Source organism: Malaclemys terrapin, chromosome 19 (genome assembly GCF_027887155.1).
Source record: "Malaclemys terrapin pileata isolate rMalTer1 chromosome 19, rMalTer1.hap1, whole genome shotgun sequence".
Classification (NCBI taxonomy): Eukaryota; Metazoa; Chordata; order Testudines; family Emydidae; genus Malaclemys; species Malaclemys terrapin.
The window spans coordinates 10,305,973-10,327,886 of NC_071523.1; the positions used below are offsets into that span (position 1 = coordinate 10,305,973).

Consider the following 21,914-nt stretch of genomic DNA (forward strand, 5'->3'; position numbering starts at 1 on the left):
GTAGGGATAAATGTTTTACACCACTTTGGCTTTGTTTCAAAACTGTGTAGAATTTCATTAGTAGCCAAACAACATGCTAGGAAACTGCCTAGAAAGAAGAACCACGGAGAACTCATTTGTGCAAACGTTAAGTATCTGTGCTTCAGCTACTTTAAGCTACCTGGGGGTACATTGCAGTAACCATTACAACGCCCCTTATGGCAGGAACTCAGACTACGTCCTCACTACGGGGGAGGGGGGTGATTTAAGATACGCAAAAATTTGACGTATCGGAGCTGACTTACCCCGCTGTGAGGACGGCGGCAAATCGACCTCCCCCATCAACGGCGCTTACTCCTACTTCCGCTGGTGGAGCACAAGCGTCGATTCGGGGATCGACTGTCGCGTCCCGACAAGACGCGATAATTTGATCCCCGAGAGATCGATTTCTACCCACCGATTCAGGCGGGTAGTGTAGACGTAGCCTCAGAAGAGGCCATGGATTCACACTTCAGTAGAAGGACCAAAGTGACCACTGTATTTGTGAAAAGAGATGTTCACTGTAACCAATCAGCTGCCCCCCTTTTTCTTTTTGCAGGTGGGTGATATCACCATCCTAGTGAACAATGCTGCTGTCGTTCATGGCAAGAGCTTGATGGACAGCGATGACGATGCTCTACTCAAATCACAACACATAAATACCCTGGGACAGTTCTGGGTAAGATAAGCTCCTGTATCCAGCGTATTCAGACTTGGAAATGAGAGTGACAAATTACAGCCAGTAAACACTTGGCTGCTGCTAGACTTTTCCAAACAATGCTTGGTAAGATCAGCCTGACATGAAAACGAGCCAGGAAAAACAATGTGAAAGGCAAAGGCCAGAGGAGAGAAGTCTGAGGAAAAAATTGAGTTTGACAGATTCCCTCAAATTGATTTCAGTTACTTCTGCTAAAATATCATATTAAAGGCTTCCAGTAATTATAAAGTCTCTGATGCTCTTTTAAACCCACCCTGTGACTTACAAGAAAAACTCTGATTTCCTTTGAGAAATCCCAGGGGCACAAAAGGAGAGTTTCTCGGTTTGATGCACATCTGGAACATGAGAGAAACATGACCAGATGCATGGCTGCATTGTTCATGGAAGAGAGCTTGCATTAAACTCATTCCGTTTCTGATTAGATCAGTTAAAAAATAATATATTTGTGGTGTTCCTCTCCATGTTGAAGTCTTTATCCTAAATAATGTGCATCTGAGCAGACCAGGTCGTGATCTTCATGGCCTTTTATTTTGCGCACGGCTTAGTCTTGTGATAGCGCAGGTTTGGTTTGGTTTACATGAAATCAGGTTAACTGAGGCTTTTTGGAACCCCTCACAGAGCAGTGAAGCTCCCTTCACTATGAAGCTGGGCATGAATCATGAAGTTTGAATGGAATTACTCCGCATACCTCTGCACAACTGAAAGCACAATTGGGCCCTGCATCACTAGGCTTGTTTTCTTAGTGGCTACCATTTCTGTTGTGTCTCTGCTTAATGAAGTTCCCCCCCCCTCTGTTCCATTACAGACCACCAAGGCCTTCCTGCCACGCATGCTGGAGCTGCAGAATGGGCACATTGTTTGCTTGAACTCTGTCTTGGCCTTGTCAGCCATCCCTGGTGCCATTGACTACTGCACCTCCAAAGCCTCTTCCTTTGCCTTTATGGAGAGCCTGACCTTGGGCTTGCTGGACTGTCCTGGAGTGAACGCTACGACAGTCCTGCCGTTCCACACCAGCACAGAGATGTTTCAGGGCATGAGAATAAGGTCAGTCCAAGAGAGACTGGGTAAAACATCTCACTGAAATTAATCAACTGAACATGTTCGTTAACGCCTGGATTTTTTTTAAAAGAGAATTTGATGTCTGATCTGGCTGTGATCAGAGGGGTCACTCTGTGCCTCCTGAAACCATCAGGCTGGTTCTTCTGATTTGCTGGTACACCCCCAACGTGTACACTTCAACTTGCCTTTCCTCTGGGAGGGTGTCTTCCAGGCAGTTGTTTCTAGAGAGAAAATTAGAAGTGACTTTGATGTCCACAGCTGGCTCCCAGTTCAGAGCAGAGCAACCAAACTGATGTCTGAGGTTGTTCAAAGGGGCGAATAGTCCTACAAATTGGGAATCCACCCGACAAGTTCCTAGTTCCTTCTTTATTCCTATTGAGGGGCTCAATCCTCCCCCACTGAAATGAATGGCAAAAAGTTCCGCTGACAGCGGTGAGGAGAGCACTGGACCCATGCCTGTTCCTATGAACGTTAACCATACTCAAGGGGCTAATGACTAGCCAAATTAACCCTTTGCCAGTGGCGGATCTGTATCTCTTGATATGAACTGCTAACATGGTTTGTGCACCCTCCGCCGTGATGAATGGTGCAATGTGACGTCACCGTTGGCAGCTGGAAATCCATGTTCCTGGTATTAAGAGGCGTGGGGAGCATCTGGTTTTTGTCTTTCACTGCCAGTAATTTAATCCAAGAAAAAGTCAGGAGAGAGGAAGAGGAGGGAGTGGCCCCTGTTATGAACCTCTTATAGGATGCAGCATATGCTCCCCTCAGCCTTGGTGCCAGCCCAGCTTTGCTGGTTTGGGTAGTGAGTGAGAGGATCAGGGTCTCATCCTCTCTCTGCTCCTCCCTGCCAGTTTTGTGGGGTAGTTGAATGCCAGCAGCAGCTCAGAGAGCCCAAGGACTGGGATTGTACTGCACCCTAATTAGGTAATGAGTTTACTTCTTAATTTCTTCATTCAGGTTCCCCAATCTTTTCCCCCCACTGAAGCCAGAGACAGTGGCCAGGAGAACAGTAGAAGCTGTTCAGCTGAACCAAGCCTTCCTCCTCCTTCCGTGGACAATGCATGTACTTGTCATCTTGAAAAGGTAAATATTTCACTTGTGTGTGGCTGCCTGACCCACTCATTTTACCCTTTGGGCAGGGATGGGAGGCAGTCTCGTTTTCTGTCTGCTAAGCCAAATCTCAATTTGGCAGTCGCACAATACAATAATTACCTAGGACCAGATTGTCCCCTCCCACAGAAGCCAGAGGGCATCAAGGATGGGGAGAAAACTTGGCAAGGTTCCGTTTGTAGAGCTGTCTTAAGCTTGTTACATCTGAGTATGCGCCCCCACAATGAGGAAGCAGTTTGAGCCCTCAAAACTCACAGATCCCTGAGATCTGTACTGACCATCCATTTCCAGGAAATGGCTTACTTATTAACTCATTTATCGATTTGATTTTTATTTAGTAAGCCCGTCTCCAGGCTCCAGGAACTATACAAAACGTATAAAATATACACTTCTCATTTCTATTTAGAGACCACTCTTTCTGTAAAGCTATGAGAACATAAAAATGTAAACCAAAATTATTTTTATGTGATCACTTTTTTAAGGGAACTTGAAACTGTGTGCAGAAAGGGAATCCTAGTCTGGCTCCCTGAAATAATTGAGGACAGCACATTTTAAATTTATTTTCTGTGAGCATTGAGACCAGAAACCATCTAAAAATAGAGCTCATCCAATCACAGAACTGAAACAATGCCATGTGACTTATGTCACCAATCACAACTAAATGACACATCCCAGATTTCAGATAGGAAACAAAAGTGAACAAAATTCTCAACATATGTTAAATAACTTTGAATACCAAATAAATCTGAGAAAATCTTGATCAGTTCATGGACACATTACAATCAGAAAAAGAATGGGCATCTGTCAAATATATTATTTGTTATGAATTATGCACTTAGCTTGTCATCGCAATAGAAAACAGGAAAATAGCACTTCATTCATACCAGGACCATGTGATGAAAAAGGTAAAAACCTAAACAGATAGATGGGTATTCAGGATAAATATATAGATTGATTCTCAATATAAATTCTCAAGATTTATAACATTGAACAGAATCTTGCAATTTAAGAGACGTAGATAAGAACATAAGAATGGCCGTACTGGGTAGGACCAGGGTTCATTTAGACCAGTATTTTGTCTTCTCCCAATGCCAGTTGCACCAGAGGGAATGAACAGAACAAGTAATCCATCCTCTGTTGCCCATTCCCAGCTTCTGGGAAACAGAAGCTAGGAATGATGCCTTCTTACAGGTTACATTGTTCTACCAAGTCCTGTTTAGTAAGCTCTCTCTTAGTAGGAGGAGACTCTGTAGCACTTTCTCCCTTAGGGCCAGTCATGCCAGGTTCGGATCAACTTCAGACCCCACCGAAGTTGTTGGAAACATAGCAACTTGCAAGACTGGACCCTTGGTATTTCTGACTGCAAAATTACTGCCCCATGCCACAGTAGTCACCCCATCTTGTGTGTGTGTGTGTGTGTGTGTGTGTGTGTGTGTGTGTGTGTGTGTGTGTGTGTGTGTGTGTGTGTGTGTGTGTGTGTGTGTGTGTTTGCACGTCTTCTCATTAGAAGAGATGAAAAGGTTGCACGGTGTGTTTATTTCCTTTCCCTTTGCTTCCTCTGCAGCATTCTCCCTCGGTCAGCACTTGAAGAAATCCACAAGTTTTCTGGAAGCTACACCTGTATGAACACGTTTAAAGGGCGAACATAGACCTGGCCATACTTAGACTCATTCTAAAGTGAAGCCAACACAAGCAGCAAAATCCTGACAAGATTGTGAATCAACGGTCTTGGCTTTTAGCCTGCCTTGCTCGCGTGACTTGTGCTGCTCTCAGGCAACCAATTTCTTGCAGGTCATATCCATAGCAACATGACCTTTGCACAGGACCGCATGGCTAGACTGGACTTTTGGGAGGAACAACAAAAATGTTGAGATGTTTGTACAATGTTTAATTCTTTAGAGTCTGATTGTTAAATCTGCTCATAGTTTTAAGATTTAATTGTACCCTTAGGCTGCTCCAACCAGGGCGCAGCACATCCCTCCCCACTCTGCTAACAGGAAGAGCAACTAGTGTTGATTTCAGATCAGCTTATTGAATGAGAATTTTAAAAATGGCTTTGCAGGGTTACTAGTTAAGGGTGTTTATTGGGATCCCACTTTTTCCCCCCTCACTGCATTGGGTGGCTGTACTTTACAACCATTGAAGCCGATTGTTCCTCTAATTCCTTCGGCATCTCTGGAAAGGAGTAAACAGCTGGTCCATTGAGGGGACCTGCGTGTGGAAGGACAACGCTAGCCATAGCAAGTCTTTATTGCTGAACTGGGAGGCTCAGACAGAACAGTGAATAGTGGAAGGTCCCACTTGCCACTGAAATCATGTACAGAAAGTAATGGTCTTTCTGACTATTTTTGTTCATTTAGGGTGAAATATAATTTCCCTTTAGCAATAATCCCTAGATTTCCACTCATTTAGCCAGTGTTGGCTTGGAAACAAACTAACCTTAGGGCCTTCCTCGGCACACTCTTATTCACCCAAGCAGTCCTTTCGCCGAGAAATCCCATCGGTCAACCCGCACGGAGAAGTAAATGGAATATGTTCCAAAAAGCAGAAGGGATGTAACGCATGGACATGAAACGTGAAGGTGGGAAGGGCCTGATCTAACACCCATTGAAATCAATGGGGATCTTTCCAATGTCTTATGTGACAGCTGGCTCAAGCCCTAAATGAGCTGAAAAAGGGAGGAAGCCGTGAGGTAGAATTCCCAACTAGACGTTCATTTTTTTTTATTATTGTTTTTTTTTTTTTTTTTGTACAATACAGTTTCTTTAACAACCAGTGTAGTGCAGCAACACATCCCCATGACCGATCCAATGTGCAGCTCTGGGCGTATTACACATAAGAGAACACAACCGAGGGAGGAATTAATCTTAACTGCAGCAAAGATTGGCCACAGGTGTGATATGCGAGCGCCTCAAGACAAGTGCTTTAAGGACAGTCTTGTGGCTAAAGCACAGGAGTGTGAGTTAGGATTCCTGCCTTCTGTTTGCAACTCTGCCTCAGATTTCGTGTGGGACCCCGGGGCAAGCCACTTCACTCTCTGTGCTTCAGCTTCTCGATCCGCAAAGCAGGGATACCAATATTTCCTGATCTCACTGTTGTGAGGCTCTGTTCCTTAATGTTTGTCAAGTGCTTTGCAGTCCTCAAAATGGTGGGAGCAAAGTGTTGTTTGCTTACAGACTGAGAGGTTACTTGCAAAAATGTAGAGACAAGAGGAAGAATCCACATAATAAAACATCTGTTTCTAGAGGAGATCGGTGTTTCGTTGGAAAAGCTGGAAGTGGATTTTTGCATTTGGATGCTCTCGTTGTTCTATTGTGTAGCATGGAGAGCAAAGAACGAGATTTGGTGATACTCAAAATCTGAGGATCTTCCTTGGCTGGTGTACATCTGCGTAGATTCATCAATGAATGGATTTTGCCAATTGCACAATCTTCGGCAGTGGTGGGCAGTCCGTCGGCCGCATGCGGCCCATCAGGGTCATCTGATGGCAGACCGTGAGACATTTTGCTCACATTGACCGTCTGCAGGCACAGCCCACCGCAGCTCCCAGTGGCTGCGGTTCTCTGTTCCCAGCCAATGGGAGCTGTGGGAAGCCCCACTGACCTAAGGGCTTGTCTGCACTTGAATTCTACAATGGCACAGCTGCACCACTGTAGCGCTTCAATGTAGACACTGCCTATGTTGACAGGAAGCATTCTCCTGTTGGGATAGATAATCCACCTCCCCAAGAGGCAGGAGCTAGAATTCTTCCATCGATCTAGCACGGTCTACAATGGGGGTTACGTTGCCTGAACTACACTGCGACACTGGATTTTTCACATCCCTGGGTGACGTAACTGGGTCAACTTAACTTTAAATTTAGTGTTGATCGGGCTTGAGAGGCCGATTCTGCAAAGAAATTGATCCATGCAGACTCTTTTGCCTACATAGAGTCCCAGAGAAGTAAAGAGGATTCCACCAGAGTAGATCCCTTTGCAGGCTCAGGAGTTTGGGGATCATTATTGCCATGATGGGATCCAACTTCCCTAGCTCTTGGACATTTACCTGTAACTCTGCTTTCCTCCTGAGGTCAGGATCTACAAGCTTTATGATGGCAGCTGCTTTGAAACGGCTTCCGCCCGTGGGGTTTTGTATTGATTCCCGAGATAGCTGCGGCTCTGTGGAGAGGTTGCTCCTCTAGTGGGCTCTTGGAGGTCTATTTATTTTCTGAGAAGTGGGAGAATTTGTCAAGCGCTCTAGTTAGTTCATGGGAGAGCCCTTCCAGGGATCTGCCAGGAATACAAAGGTACCATCTGTATTGAGACCCATTTGGGGTGAGGGGGAATGCTGCCCTCCTCCTCCTCTCCCCCTCTAATCCTGTGTATTTTCTCATTATCCATGATCAGGCATGCCAGCCTTGCAGCTGTAAGAACAAACAGAATTGGTGGAAGGGGGCTTCCCTGCTGGGTGTCTACCCTTAAATTAAAACTTTGTTTTGCGGTTCCATTAGTAACATGCCCATTCAAAGAGGAGGTGAAAGAGGCATTCCCACAGACTATGCCGAACCCCCCATCCCTGCCAGTTGCTGGACCTGCTCCTTCCCTGCACACTCAGTGCTGTCTGTTTCTTTCTAATGCCTATGAACAAGTCAAATACCACCCGAGACTCACCCTTCCCTTCCCCGCACACACACACACACCCCTCCCCTCAGGGTCTCTGAGCGGACAGCAGGTCAAATAGCAGTCACAGTGGGGGAGAGGTATGCAGCAAACAGAACATAACAAGGAAAACATTGGCGCTTCGCTTTAGAATTTGAGTTGGACAAGATCCCTCCCTCTGGTGCTAAGAGAAGGAATGTTTTGCGCCTTTATGAACCAGTTTCTTGTTTGGCTGGATACATTCTGAAGACTTTGGTTCACTGAGAGACACCTCTGGAATGCTTGGTAAGGTCTTCTGTCCCGTCAGATATAAGGTTGACATCGGGTAAGCTGGAGGCACGGCTCATGCAGGCATGCTTTGTAGAAGCCTTAAGGCCTTTGCAAAAGAATTTCCGCCCTTCCACTTATTTTAATTTTGGTTTTCCCTGCTCTCTCCACTCTTTTTTTTTTTTTTTTTAATCCCTATATCATTATTGCACATTTCAGTGCCACCATCTTGTAGCCAGATGTCAAACAGAGGGTCTGGAATAAATCTAAGACAGAGGTATATATTTATTAGCCTGTCGGAGAAGGAGTCGAGATGAGGCTGCGGGAACAGGCCGTCAAGGTCTCCCGTGACATTAGCAAAGCTTTTCAGGTTTTCTCTGCTTGGTCCAACGTGTGACCCAATAGAAAAGTACCCACGGTGCATTTTTCCGCCCTGTGCAGGAAGCTGCTGTTGCCCCTGTTAGAACTAGATTGCTAGGAAAACTTGACACGTTGTCGGACTTGTTCTGTCCTGACTTAAAGCCTGCAGAGTGCCTGGGGTTTAAGTGGGGGCATATGGCAATGCTGTGTGTTGTCAGAGGCTGGTATTTGCACGGGATAATTTGCAGAGCGGGTGGATGGGGGATGGGAACACTCCCTTGCAAGTGAGGCCAGTGGTCCTCCCCACTTCACATTTTTTAATGAAAAGCCATGCCACTTAGTGCAACCTGGTGCACTTAGAAGCAAAAATATATATAAATAAAAATTGCCCTCTTCAGCCGTATCCTTTGTTTTAGAAGACTCCAGAGAGGAGAGAGAGCTCCCCTCAATGCAATGAAGTCCTGCACCCCCATTTCTTTCTTCCAGTTAAGCAGTGATGGAGACTAGCCACACATAGCCCTCCTGGGACTGTAGTCCCTGCCTGGGCGAATGACTGCAGCATTTGCAAATAAAATCTTTTATACTTTTCTGTCATGTGTTAATCCGTGTGGGTGGGAGTGATTAGATCTAGGTTTACAAGCCTTTCAGACTGCTCCCACTACTCCCCCGCCTGCGGTCGGATACTAACAGATAATGCTACGCTTGCCAAATCGCAGAAAGCAACAGGCCAAATTCTCACTCAGCATAAGGGGGTGCTTCGTCTGTAGTGGGGACACACCTGTGGGAATTTGGCCCAAGGTTATTTTTCTTTCATTGAAATCAAGCTGCTTTTCTGCCTGAAAAAAGGATAACAGGGCAGCCTCGGATCAGCCACTTTGTATTTTCTGGTTTCCTTGCATGCCAGCACTGGCTTTAATAAACTGATTCAAGGTGATAAATATTGTCGCTCTTTGGCTGAGCCTGTCGTAAGCTTTAGGCATCTGGCAAGCTGCTGATGAGGGTAACCTCTTGCACTTTCGGCTGCCAGCGTCACCCAGCAAACAGCAGTGTCGAAAGTGATCTCTTTACAACCACTTTCTTCATCGTGCTAAGACCCACAGATCTGGGTATTTCAGGTTAGAGCCAGCACTGTAAGTCATTGGCAGTAGGAAATGCCCTGCCCCCGTGAAGTTCCCTCCAGTTTTATCTGCCTCCCCAGTGCGAGCTGTTCCCCGGGCCCTCCCTGCTGCAGGGAAGCTCTCTCCACTTTATCAAATTCCGGACTCATAATTCAGCGCTATAATGTGTCCGTCTAACTCCCAGCTGTGTCCCAGAGCTGCCCGTGCCTTTTGGGGGGATTGTCCTCTCAGCGCCGCATAGGGTTGTCACCTCTGAGGTACAAAAACCCAGGACATCTGAACCGTTTCATCCGGGAGAGCTACTTCAAAAAAGGGATGATCCTAGGAAAACCTGGACAGGTGGCAACCCGAGCTCCGCTTCCCCTTTGACTGGCACCCCTGCAGGCTTCGGGGAGCGAGGTAGGCCAAGAAAGGCACAAGGAAAGATCTGTCTCTCCTGTCTGGACACGGCCCAGATGCCGTCAACAGCAGACAGTGCAGGAAGGGGCCTTTGGGGCCTGCTCTCTCCTCCTGCTTCCCCCTCTATAACAAGCCCCTCCCAACACAATCCCTGTTCATACCCCAACCTGCGACCTCCAGGGAAAACACAGCTCTATCGGCCCCATATGGACCCCATACAATAGAAAGGGATAGAGCCTGGGGCAAAGCCTTTCTTGAACCTCACAATCCTTCCCTGAGAGACGAAGAGAGGGCCCCTGTTGGAAAGACAAGACAGGAAGCCCAGCCTCTTCTGAGGCAAAGCAATCACTAGCCGCTTGGCAGTATCTTTGGAGCAGTGTCTGAGCTCCCGATGAGCCCCCAGCATGGAAGCAGGATCACAGGGACAAACTCCCAAAGGAGAGCTAAATAAAGAAAATCATCGCTGGTTTCCCCTACTCCACTGAGTGCAGCATGATCTGTGCTGATTTCGCTGTGTGCATATGCTCGCACACAAAAAGGGGCTCCCTCCTCCGGGGTGGAAGGCCAGCTGTCCGAATTAGAGTTAGGGGATCACATAATATATATATATAATTTAAAAAACAGACATAACCGATGATGTACTCTTTCAAGCAGATTAGTCAGTACTGTGAAACTAGGCTTACGCGGTTTGCTGCAGCCCTGGACAAGCTATAACTATTTATCCTCCTTCGTGTTCCCTGGGATGACATCATGATAAACGATCCCCCACCACACCTAAAGACCAGGAAAGTCTTTGCTGTCATCCTCATCCACTGCTGGGGTCACCTTCCCCTAAAGATCAGCCTGTTACCTCCGATGACCTCTGTGGGCCACCACATCCTAATGGTCAGTTTACTGTTCCCAGCTGCAGGGTGCTATGTCTCGCCGCCACCGCCACCTCCTTCCTGCAGCAGATGGCTGTGGTGTGATGTGGAGGAACAAGCAGGAAGTAGGGGGCTTCTTGAGCTCCCTGGTCTCCATTTCATAAGGCCGTATGGTGCCTCAGTAAACTAGTCCAAATTCAACCTGGCATCACTCCCAAAGATGACCCTGGCTATCTTCTGTGATAGTCAGGGACTCCACATTTCTAACTGGGAGAACTACTTTACCTGAAAGATTGTCCTCCTCACTGTACAGACCCTTTTCAGGCAGCCAGGGCATGAAAGCTCTCAGGCAGCATAGCCTAACAACAGAAATAAATAAAAATGAAAGCATTACATGTCACTGGACACCCTCCACGTGCTTTCACATGCAATGCTCATATAGACGGATGATATTGCAAGAAGGATCCCTCTCAGTCTAAAAACCACATAGACTAAGGAGTTTTCCCTGAAAAAGTTATTGGGACACACATTTGTTTCATGCAGGTACATGGGGCCTTTGTTATTGAGACCAGATGCTCAGGCAAATGTGTTCCCAGTTCTTTTAGTGCTACAGTGGGAAACTTTATGGAAAGCTGAGGCTATTCAGAGACTCATTGGAAAAGTAGATTTACAATCTTGGCTCCTGCCAGACACTGCAGAAAAGAATAAAGATCACATCACAAGTCCCTGAAGTACAACAAGAGAGATTACCACTTCACAAGTGGTAGCTGGAACAAATCCAGAATGCTGAGGCAAGGTCAGTAGTTGCCCTCAGATGCCTCAGAGCTTTCTGCATGACTCCCAACCCGCCCTATGCAGAGTTCGACCCCCCAGTTAGTTCCAGGTTCTTTCAGCCTGGGAAAAAAATGGCTACCAACAGCTCTGGCCATTGTCCAGAGGGAGGTACCCTACGGAGCCGTGCAAGACTCCCAGACACAATTTTGTCCCATTGCCAAATTCAAGAAGCCCATGGAAATGCCAAGACGTGAATGAAACCAGATCTCAGCTCCTTCAGATCAGCACGATCTTGCCCATTCCTCATGAAGGACTATTCAGTCTTATTTCTAGCCTCAGATAGCAGTGCTGTCTGAAACACATGAACAAGTTCCTAGGGGAGGCTCATCTTCATGTCCCTATTCTCACACTTTCTGTATGGATGGTAGGTTTTTTCTTCAACTTCGATCATTACCATTTGACCTGACCAGTGCTCCCAGGGTCTCTTCATGGTGGTATTAATATTGGCTTTACAGAAGAAGGCAATTCAATTCTCTCTCTTGAAATGTTCTGTTGCTCAGGGCTCTGTACAGAGAGAGAGCTGAAACAAACACACTGGAGTATCTTGGATTCATGATAAACACAGACATATGGCACCAGGAAAGACAGTCATAAGCCATGTCTGAGGATAAATCAAGGTCTCAAGGTACCAAGGTCTCAGCTCAGAAGAATGTTAGCACATGAAGATGTGCCTAATGGAAAACAAGCAATGTCACAGACACAAAACTCCAATTCTTATTGCAGCCTGTTGGGAATGCTGATCTCATGCACAGACATGCATTACTGAACTAGATTTCATGTAAACCCAACATAGTAATTTCTGTTAGCCCCTCCACATCCCAGCCTAGCACATCTGTTGGGAGCAGTCAAGATCCCATTGCCTAGTCTCTGCTCCCACAACTGTTGAATGCAGAGAATCAGATTTTTTTTAAGAGCAATCTTTATGTCAAATGCTAGCTGAGGAAAATGGAGAGGATGCAAAAAGGAGTACAGCATCCCCTCGCTGGCTCATAGTGCTTTACTGAGGTCTCGGAGTACTCTTTCTTCCGTGGATGATAGACTTGGACAGTCAAGGATAAGATGAACACCAAGACTCATACGGCAGAAGCTGGGTTAAGCAGAGTGGAACCTGCATACAGAGGTTTCTTCACTCATTGTAAGTCATATGATGGACTGGTGATTATCTCTTTGCATCTGGGAACAGCAGCCCATCTCGTGGGACCTGGGATGTGAGGTGATAGATAATTCTCAGAAATCTGGGAAGGGTCCCTGCTGTAAGTCTTCCTACTTTTTTCACTGCTCCCCAAGACCATACAAAATCTAGGAAGGAGAAAGTGGCAGTGATACTTTTTATGATTTTTCTGTCTGAAGAGGCTATGGTTATCAGGCACAATTAAGCTAGCCCTGGCCCATCTGATGACTCTACCTCATAGGAGACTGCTATTGCAAAAAACAATCCTCTCTCCAACAGCAGACAGATTCAAAATGGCTACTTGGACAAAATAGTTATTACTCTCATGGAGCCTAGAAAGAAGTCAACCTAGAATTGATTCTACTGGCTGGAAGAAAGTCCGTGGTTTATCAGCCACATCAAACAAGTGACACATAGCCTTGAATGCCTCTAATGTGGGTTTGTGAGAGCGTCCAAGCAAAAGTTCAAGTCTTTGTACTACAATGTTTTTGGTATGTTCAAGAACACGATGTTTTGTGCAGACCCCAACATTAAAAGCTTCTTTAGGACAACGGCCCACAATGTGGTGGAGCAAAACACTGAAACCTCATTCTGGTGTTTATAATGCTACCAAAGATTGGCAGGTCTGGTTCTGTCCCCAAGCTGCAAGCAGACTGAAGTACTTCCTGTCATGGCTCTGTGGGCCACGTTACTCGAAGAAAGGAAATCTTTCAGGTAAGCAGGATAAACTTCCCCATAGTTAAAGCCCCTAAAACACATTGCCATTTAGAGCTACGTGATCTATTAATTTTATTTTTTTGCTTAGGCATGAGAATATTTAAAGCACTGAACTCAAGGTTCTGCGCCTATCTCGCTCACAGTCTGGCTGGGTGAGTGGGTCTGGATCACTTCCCCTCTTTGTACGTCAGTGTCCATCTCCAGACACAATACCTATTAACTCCACATGGGCACAGTGCAACTTTGCCTAGGCACCAGCATGGTGCTAATTTTTTAGCTGAATCCCTATCGGATACCAGAGCGCCCACGTGCTGTGCATTTTTCCTGCAGTGACTTGATCTATAGACAAGCGAAGCCAAACAGGAACCTCGCTTTGACTAAGCTGATAAGAGCCAGGCTGAGTTTATATTAGCTGGGCCTCCCTCTTTGCAGGGTTGACAGCAGCACCGTATGATTTTGTGAAACCCTGGGTATTTCCCCGCCACGCCTGTTTTCATAATTTTTCCCCTTCCATTTTTTCTCCTTGAGAAGGGCTGTAATTTGAGTGTCTCTGAGTCAGTGTGCAGTGTAAGCAGATTATCCTTCACCTCACCTTCCCCAGAGGCGGTCTCTCATCTGTGCACACCTGTGTACACACCTTAGCATGTGCTAACGTTGCAGCCCAATTTAAATATCTTTGAGTTTAGGCTCCTTTAAAGCACAGAGCGCAAGGAACCAGGCACATAAGCCTGAAGAGCTAGTGCTGCGTGTGCCACCCAGTGGTGAGGAGCTACTACTCTCTGCCACCAGCCACAGGACTTGGACCTGGCCCTGGAAAGATTGTTACTCAGAAGAACATGAACTAAACTGGCAAAAGGAAAACATTCAAAGGGAAATCATGCCGCTGGAAGAGATCGAGCCAGTGACAGTGCTGGAGCGAGTGTGGGCTTAGCATCCACGGCCCTTCGTAGATCAGCACTGAAAAGTGGAGAGGTACAAGCAGTCAAACATACGAATCCTCTCAACTCCACTGGAAATGTGGCGATAGGACATGCCTGGCAGAATTACCAGGGGTATTACGTGATTTATTGACTACACCCTGATGTGAGAGCTCTTTTGCTAACTTAGTAATAAGAGATTTAGGCATGAAAATAAATTACCCGAGGCTGCAGACAGCACAGTTTGGGATCAAATCTGAAACATTTTGGGATTCGTGAAAGAGAAACTGATGATGCCTGAAAGTGGGTAGAGCAAACCGGCACATAAAAGAGCCCTTTCCCAGCAAAAGTTGGTGATGATGATGATGTGTCTAACCCAAAGCTGGTGGACCAAGCCTGCCCTGGAGAACCTCACTACAGCTGGGGGAATTGCTGGAAGTGAGCAATTCAAGTTACAAAATTCGCCCCTTTTTCTGTTTCTGAACTATCCTTAAACAGAGGTCAGGTTTTTTAAATATCAGAGGGGTAGCAATGTTAGTCTGGATCTGTAAAAAGCAACAGAGAGTCCTGTGGCACCTTATAGACTAACAGATGTATTGGAGCATAAGCTTTCGTGGGTGAATGCCCATTTCGTCAGATGCATGTAATGGAAATTTCCAGAGGCAGCTATAAATATGCAGGCAAGAATCAGTCTGGCGATAACGAGGTTAGTTCAATCAGGGAGGGTGAGGTCCTCTGCTAGCAGTTGAGGTGTGAACACCAAGGGAGGAGAAACTGCTTTTGTAGTTGGATAGCCATTCACAGTCTTTGTTTAATCCTGATCTGATGGTGTCAAATTTGCAAATGAACTGAAGCTCAGCAGTTTCTCTTTGTCCTCAGCTTAAACCTCTCCAATGCATCATCAGTGATCTACAACCCATCCTGGACAATGATCCCTTGCTTTCACAGACCTTGGGAGGCAGGCCAGTCCTCGCCCACAGACAACCCACCAACCTTAAGCATATTCTCACCAGCAACCACACACCACACCATAACAACTCTAACTCAGGAACCAATCCATGCAACAAACCTCGATGCCAACTCTGCCCACATATCTACACCAGCAACACCATCACAGGACCTAACCAGATCAGCTACAACATCACCGTCTCATTCACCTGCACGTCCACCAATGTTAAATATATGCCATCATATGCCAGCAATGCCCCTCTGCTATGTACATTGGCCAAACTGGACAGTCCCTACGTAAAAGGATAAATGGACACAAGTCAGATATCAGGAATGGCAATATACAAAAACCTGTAGGAGAACACTTCAACCTCCCTGGCCACACAATAGCAGATGTAAAGGTAGCCATCTTACAGCAAAAAAACTTCAGGACCGGACTCCAAAGGTGCCACAGGACACTCTGTGGTTTTTTAAAATTTGTTTGACAAACACTTTTTGTCCTGAATGTTTTTCAGCAAATGAGTTGTTTTCTAACTGTTCACCATGACTATTGGTTTGGATGTTTGTGATCCAGGAATTAATATTCAGCCTGTGGGACTGGTCCGCTAAGTCACATGGGGGTGTTTCTGTTCCCTGGTGCTCATTGCGGAACAGAATTCTCTCTCTCTCTCTCTCTCTCTCTCACACCCACACCCACCCACCCCTCAGTACATAACTGAAGGGCCTTCTGTGGCCAAGCAGCAACCATAACAATGCTTTCACATATATTGCACTTTCCAGCCTCAGATCAGAAAGCACGCTACAAAGATAATCGAGTGTTTATAGATGGGGAAACTGAGGCACAGAACCCTTTAGAGACTTGCCCACTGTCACTGACTGACCAGTCTGGGAGCAGCACCCTGGCTTTCTTGACTTCCAGCCCTGTGTTCAATCCCCTCAACTACAGTCGCCTGCTCAATGCCATAATGCGGCAGATCCCCGCTTTTTATTTTTGTTAGTTAACACAGAATAGAGACTTTAGCAATCCTGTCCCTATTACATGTCCCTTCCAGACCATGGACATGTAGCATGATGTGTGGGGGGTGGAGTGGCGGGGGAAGAGAGAGAGACTAGCTGCTGTGCTAAGCTGACCCAGAAATGCAAAGACTCAGGATTTTGTTATGGAAATGTTTGCTTTGGCGCTCAGGATGCTTTTCTCGTGAACTTTTATTTTGCATTTTTCCTTAGGATGTGTTGGCTGTTCATTTGTGCTGCACTTGCTGTGAGAAATTAAGCCATCACGTTGGTATTTTCTTTTCTTTAAAATCCTTACAATTCCTTTCAGTCCTGCATGTTAACAGGACAAAGGAAATAAATACTTGAAAGAAGATACAAGCTATGTTTCTGTTTTACTTCGGTGCTGCTGTGGTAACTGAATACCAGTCAGCAAGGTCAAAATAAGAACCTGCCAGAAAATCCCAGCTCTCAAACCAGACGTTGGGTTGCCTATCATTAAGCAATTTTCAGCCCTACCTGCCTAAAGATCGTAACAGTTACTCTGTAAATCTCCGAGTGTTTCATATAGTTCCCTTGTCATGCGGTCATTACGTTTTATAACCTTTATATTTCAAATGAAACAATGAATGCGAATTCCTTCTAAATGTCTTAATAGATTCCACATGTTAAGGATTTTTAATATTTTGGTTGCTCAGTAGGTAGCAAACTTGCCTGTGGGACTGTTACTGTTGGCCAAGAACCTGGGGTGGGATCCCCCAAGGAACTTAGCCATTGCAACACTGAACATCACAGCATCCAACTTTTAGACATGGAGACTATCACAGGACCACCCTGCCATCCACAGAGCAGAGTTAGGTGTCTTGGCTCCTTATACAACCAATGGGGAGAGATGGGCACCTTAGAATGCAATCCACATAAGTCAGCAAGCTAGGAGGCGTGCCATGGAAGCTAGCCAATGGGAGAAACTGATGACGGGATGAGTGCTAAGACCTGCCGCTCTCTGAGATAGGCACCTAAGTCCAGACTGCAGGGAGGCACCTAGCTCTGCTTAGTGATCCACGAATGAGCACTCACCACCCGGATTAAGACACCTAGAGACATTTCTTGAGGAAAATGAGCTAGGCACCTTCCTTGCTTCACCCAAAATGTATGGAGGGGGAGGTGCTGGTGCCCCACCTTGTAACTTTTAGCCCAGGGATGTGGGAAAACCAGGTTCAATTGCCCCTCTCTGCCAGAGGCAGGAGAAGGAATTTAAACTTAGGGCTCCTACCTCTCAGGCGCAGGCTCGAACCACTGAACTATGGGATAGTCTGCTGTGGACCTCCCGCAATCTCTCCTATTGAAGCTGTTGCATAAATAGTGTGGTTGGAGGATGTGTCTCTCTCTACGTGTCTATCCACAGTGGAACAGTCAGGAGTACTTTTGTGGATCCCACCCTATAGATATTCCCCTTACTAAACCACCACCCACGCACTGTCCAGTGCTATCCTGGGCAGCTGCCTGGTGGGGTCTATCCATCTCCAACAGATGCCTGAGCTTGCTGTCAAATACACTTTGGCACAATTTGTTAAGCCAATCAAATATTTCAGAGTTGATCTGAAGCTGTAGAGGGTAAGGATTAAGGGTGTGAAGCTCCCTGCGGTGCTCCAAGAGCATGGGTACCCACCTCAGGGCAGACTGTTAAAAACCACAGCACAAACCCCAAATTGGTGGTGAGGTCTAAACTTAGATTTCACCAACCCATTGCCCCAAGTGCAAACTTCTCAGGCACATTAGCAGCCTTAATACAGAGTCCCAGTCCCCTGGGGTACTCTGGTCTGTCTTGCCACCCAGGTGAGTGAATCTCTATGGTAGATGGCCCCTTACATCAAGAATCACAACAATATTCAGATTACTCCTAATCCCAAGGGACCAGTCACTTATCCCACGTCAGGAGCACTTTAGGTCTCGCACCAAAGACAAGGCTTGTAGCCAATCCTATGGTAAAACTATATGAAGATTTATTGAATAAAAAAGGAAATGAGACAGTTATTAAGCAAACATATACACACGAATGAGTTATAGCCTTAGGTTTCAAAAGGTATTACAGTGCTCTATAATCAGAACGCTCCATTTCTCCTTGTCAAGGTTGAATCCCCACTCTGACACTTCGAGTGCAGAAGGTGGGGGCCTGCAAGGATTCTAAAAATTAATACTGGCCACTCCAGCTTGTCTTAAACTCCCAAGGTTACAGCTTTTCTCTGACCTTGGCTTGGTAAACGCTGCCACCACCCAAATGCAAAAAACCCCAACCCTTAGCCCCAGGAAGGAGCACTTGGGAATTCCTCCCTGTGGGGTACCCTCAAGCCCTTTCACCCACCCTCCAGGGAAGAGCTGAGAAGAAAACAAAGGAAATTAGCAGTTGCCACCAGCTAATTAAAGAACATGTGCATAAACCTCTTAGGACACCAAAAATCCAATCCTGTTCTTAAAAAAAGTAAATTTTATTAAGAACAAAAAGAAAGAAAATACATTTGGAATGTAGGCGTTTGCTAGATTTTAAAAGAGCAATTCCCAAAATTAAGCACCCAAAATAACTTCTTGGGGGTTCAGCTTAAAGGTTACAAGCAAACAAAAGCATCTGGGGTTAGCACATAGGAGACCCACAAGCCAAAATAAAGAAATAACCTGATTGCATCTACGTGAACATTCCCTATCCCAATGAGTCCTGCTAGGCACAGAAAATCATTTTTCATACCTGGTTCAAACCTTACACAGCATTCCTGCTTATAGCATTGCTGTTTCGTGTCCCAGAGAGACCAAAGGGAAAGTTTCTTTCCCCATTTTAAAAAGTTCTAGCCTGCCCATTGGCTCTTTTGGTCAGGTGCCCACTTTTTTTTCTTTATCTGGAGGACTTTTTAACCCTTTACAGGCAAAGCAAGTCAAGAACAGCTATCAAGAGGGATTTTACAGCTAACTGGCTGGGTGTCCATCAAAGGGAGCTACCCCTCTCCCTTTATTTATTACAGTCCTGTAGCCCTAATCCAGGCTCAGCAGTTGGGGATCTCTTGCTTATGCCCAGAAACACCTTTCTCTTTCCCCCCTCCCCACAGCAGGGTCCAAGCAGCACAGAGATCCTTAGCTCCTTTGGTATGGGTTTTTTTTTGTATGGGGTTTTTAATTCACCCTCCTGCCATGTGCTCTGAGTTGCAAATTCAGCTGATGGGAGGAGTCCACTTGACAGATTCAGCTTCATGGGGAGAGAGCAGAACAAGAGTACATAGTCTTTTGGCCCATATTCATCTCTTAGTTGACTGAAATGACACTTTTCCCAAATATCTGGGGGTGGGGGGCGGGATCGGGGCTGTTTCAACAGACTCTGTGTGAGAGAGTTATGCAGCGCTCATTATCCCATCACTTTTGTATTGCTGCATAAGTGAAATCCCCTAAGTTGGCTGGGCAGTGAATGAACTGTCTGTCTCGTTTAGAGCCTGACCTATCCGTGACCTGCCCTCACTAGCTCGCTGACAGTGCAGGCAGGGGCGTCTGGCATGTGCAAGGCACTGAGCCTCCTCCCCTGAGCATTAGCCCTCTATAAACTATTTCCTGTTATTGCCTAGTGCTGGAGCGATGGTGTGGTGGAAAGGACGGAGCAGGTTTAAGTCACCGCTAAAGCGCTTCAGTGGGGCCATTTTTAAAGCCCGCTCTGTCAATTGTTACCTTGCATTCCCAGTCAACCTGCTTTTCAAGGAGTATCTTCCAAGGCAATCCTTGCTATCGCAGAAGCTGTGTTTTGCTGTGCGGTGTAGTAGTTGATGCAGAGAACTGGGCGGCAGGACTCAGGGTCTGCCGTTGGTTTGATCACTATCCTTGACAGGCCCTTAAGCTTCCTCAAGCCTCAGTTGACACCCCCGCCCCCCCACCAATCTGTAAAATGACTCTAATAATGCCCATTTCAAAAAGGTGTTAGCAAGATTAGCTAATATGCATTGAGCTGCCAGATACAAGCGACAGTAAGTGGAAATTATAACTATTATTAAAGTATCCTGACAGGATGGAGCCATCAGCAGCTGCCCACATTCTACGTGGTACTGATACCTGGGAAAAAAATATATATATATATATATATATATATCTCGTGAGAGGCTAAGATTTTTAGTGATGTCCTCTGATTTCATTGCAATCTTGCATTTTTAACTTTTGCCTTTCGGCGCAAACATACTCAACTCATCTTTGCCGTTTTCCTGCCCTGAAGCGATGCAACGGATTAAGTGGGAGGTGCTCAGGCGTGTTCTCGGATATTTGCCCAGGCTTCCATGAATAGAGGGGAATCGGTGATTATCAAACAGGCCTGTTGTGGCGTCTGTGTATAGGTGGCGTGATGAGGCTTGAAATGGATGGTGTCACCAAAGCGAGTGACCACATCAGAGCTACTTCAGTCTGCGCTTGCAGACACACTTAGCCCTGTGACATGGCCAGGTCATGGGGTGAGCCTGAGAAGCCAGTTAAACAGTCGTCTTAGACCACAAGGAATTTCCATTTACTATAAAGCCGTCACCCCTATGTCTGATTTTTGTTTCTTTCAAGAAAAATTGATTTTAAAGACCCTGCAGTCTCTCTCCTTCAGTTTCTGTTAGTTTCCATTAGCGCTAAAGCAGCCAGCATGAATCAAGAAGCGGTGAAGAACTTAGAAAGCCCTTTCTCAGGATAACAGACTCCCTGGAACACTCTACTGTAGTGTGCTGGAACACTGACAGCTGAGTTAGGCCTACGTGAATCATCTGCATTCCCCCAGACCAGTGTTTCTCAATGACCAGTCCGTGGACCAGCGCCAGTCCCTGACACAGCTTAGGAAGGCAGCAAGCCAGTCCCTGGTATCAAAAAAAAAAAAAAGATTGAGACACACTGCCCCAGGCTGCCTGCATATGTGGATTTGGGAGGACAATCACTTTTAATTTGGGGGCAGGGCTAATACCGAGGCAGTGAGCGCAATACTTTACAAAACACACTATCACAGCAGGATTGCCTTCTGCTGGCACTACTCTAGGGCTTTCCTCTGGCCACAGATGCACATTTATGATGGGGGGTGAGGGGACATGTCAGATTGCTACCAGGTGGCAGTAAAAACAAGAAAAATTTTGACTCTAACAGGAAGGACTATAACAGGGTTTAAAAGAGAGCTGGATAAATTCCTGGAGGTTAAGTCCATTAATGGCTATTAGCCAGGATGGGTAAGGAATGGTGTCCCTAGCCTCCGTTTGTCAGAGGGTGGAGATGGACGGCAGGAGAGAGATCATTTGATCATTACCTGTTAGGTTCATTCCCTCTGGGGCACCCGGCATTGGCCACTGTCGGTAGACAGGCTACTGGGCTGGCTGGATCTTTGGTCTGACCCAGTACAGCCGTTCTTACGTTCTTATGACTCCTTTAAAATCCAAGCTCCAATGTAGCCCAGACCATCTGTCCTCAGCAGAACAGTGTGAACAGGGCAGTTCTGTGCTTGTACTTTCCCCACCAGTATGTCTGGTGCCCAGGAAGGCCCCCAGGAATGTTCTCTCTTACACAAAGGGAGCTGGTGGCAGTTCGGAGCGCAGGACGGAGATTCCTGACGATAACAAAGATGAATGTTCTTGGACAGTGTTTCTGACGGCTTGTGCCAGTTGGCCTGAAAGGCTCCGACTTGGGGGGGAAGCATCACTTGTACTTGACCGGAAAGCGAGAGTCGCGCTCTGCAGCTGCGTCCCGGGTGGGGGGCGATATTAGGATGTCACCTACATGTTGCAAGGGACCAGCCCCCCTT

General features: G+C 46.3%; 1 protein-coding gene across 2 annotated transcripts in view; it reads left to right on the forward strand.

Moving 5' to 3' along the window:
• Window positions 1-6,157, forward strand: part of DHRS3 (dehydrogenase/reductase 3) — a 44,558-nt gene extending 38,401 nt beyond the window's left edge. For both annotated transcript variants that reach the window (XM_054009222.1, XM_054009221.1), the window contains 4 exons: window positions 578-697; window positions 1,542-1,780; window positions 2,756-2,881; window positions 4,473-6,157. In XM_054009222.1, the coding sequence (XP_053865197.1) occupies window positions 578-697; window positions 1,542-1,780; window positions 2,756-2,881; window positions 4,473-4,557 (570 nt within the window). In that variant the 3' untranslated portion in view covers window positions 4,558-6,157. The remainder of the gene's footprint in view (window positions 1-577; window positions 698-1,541; window positions 1,781-2,755; window positions 2,882-4,472) is intronic.
• The last annotated feature ends 15,757 nt before the right edge of the window (window positions 6,158-21,914 follow it).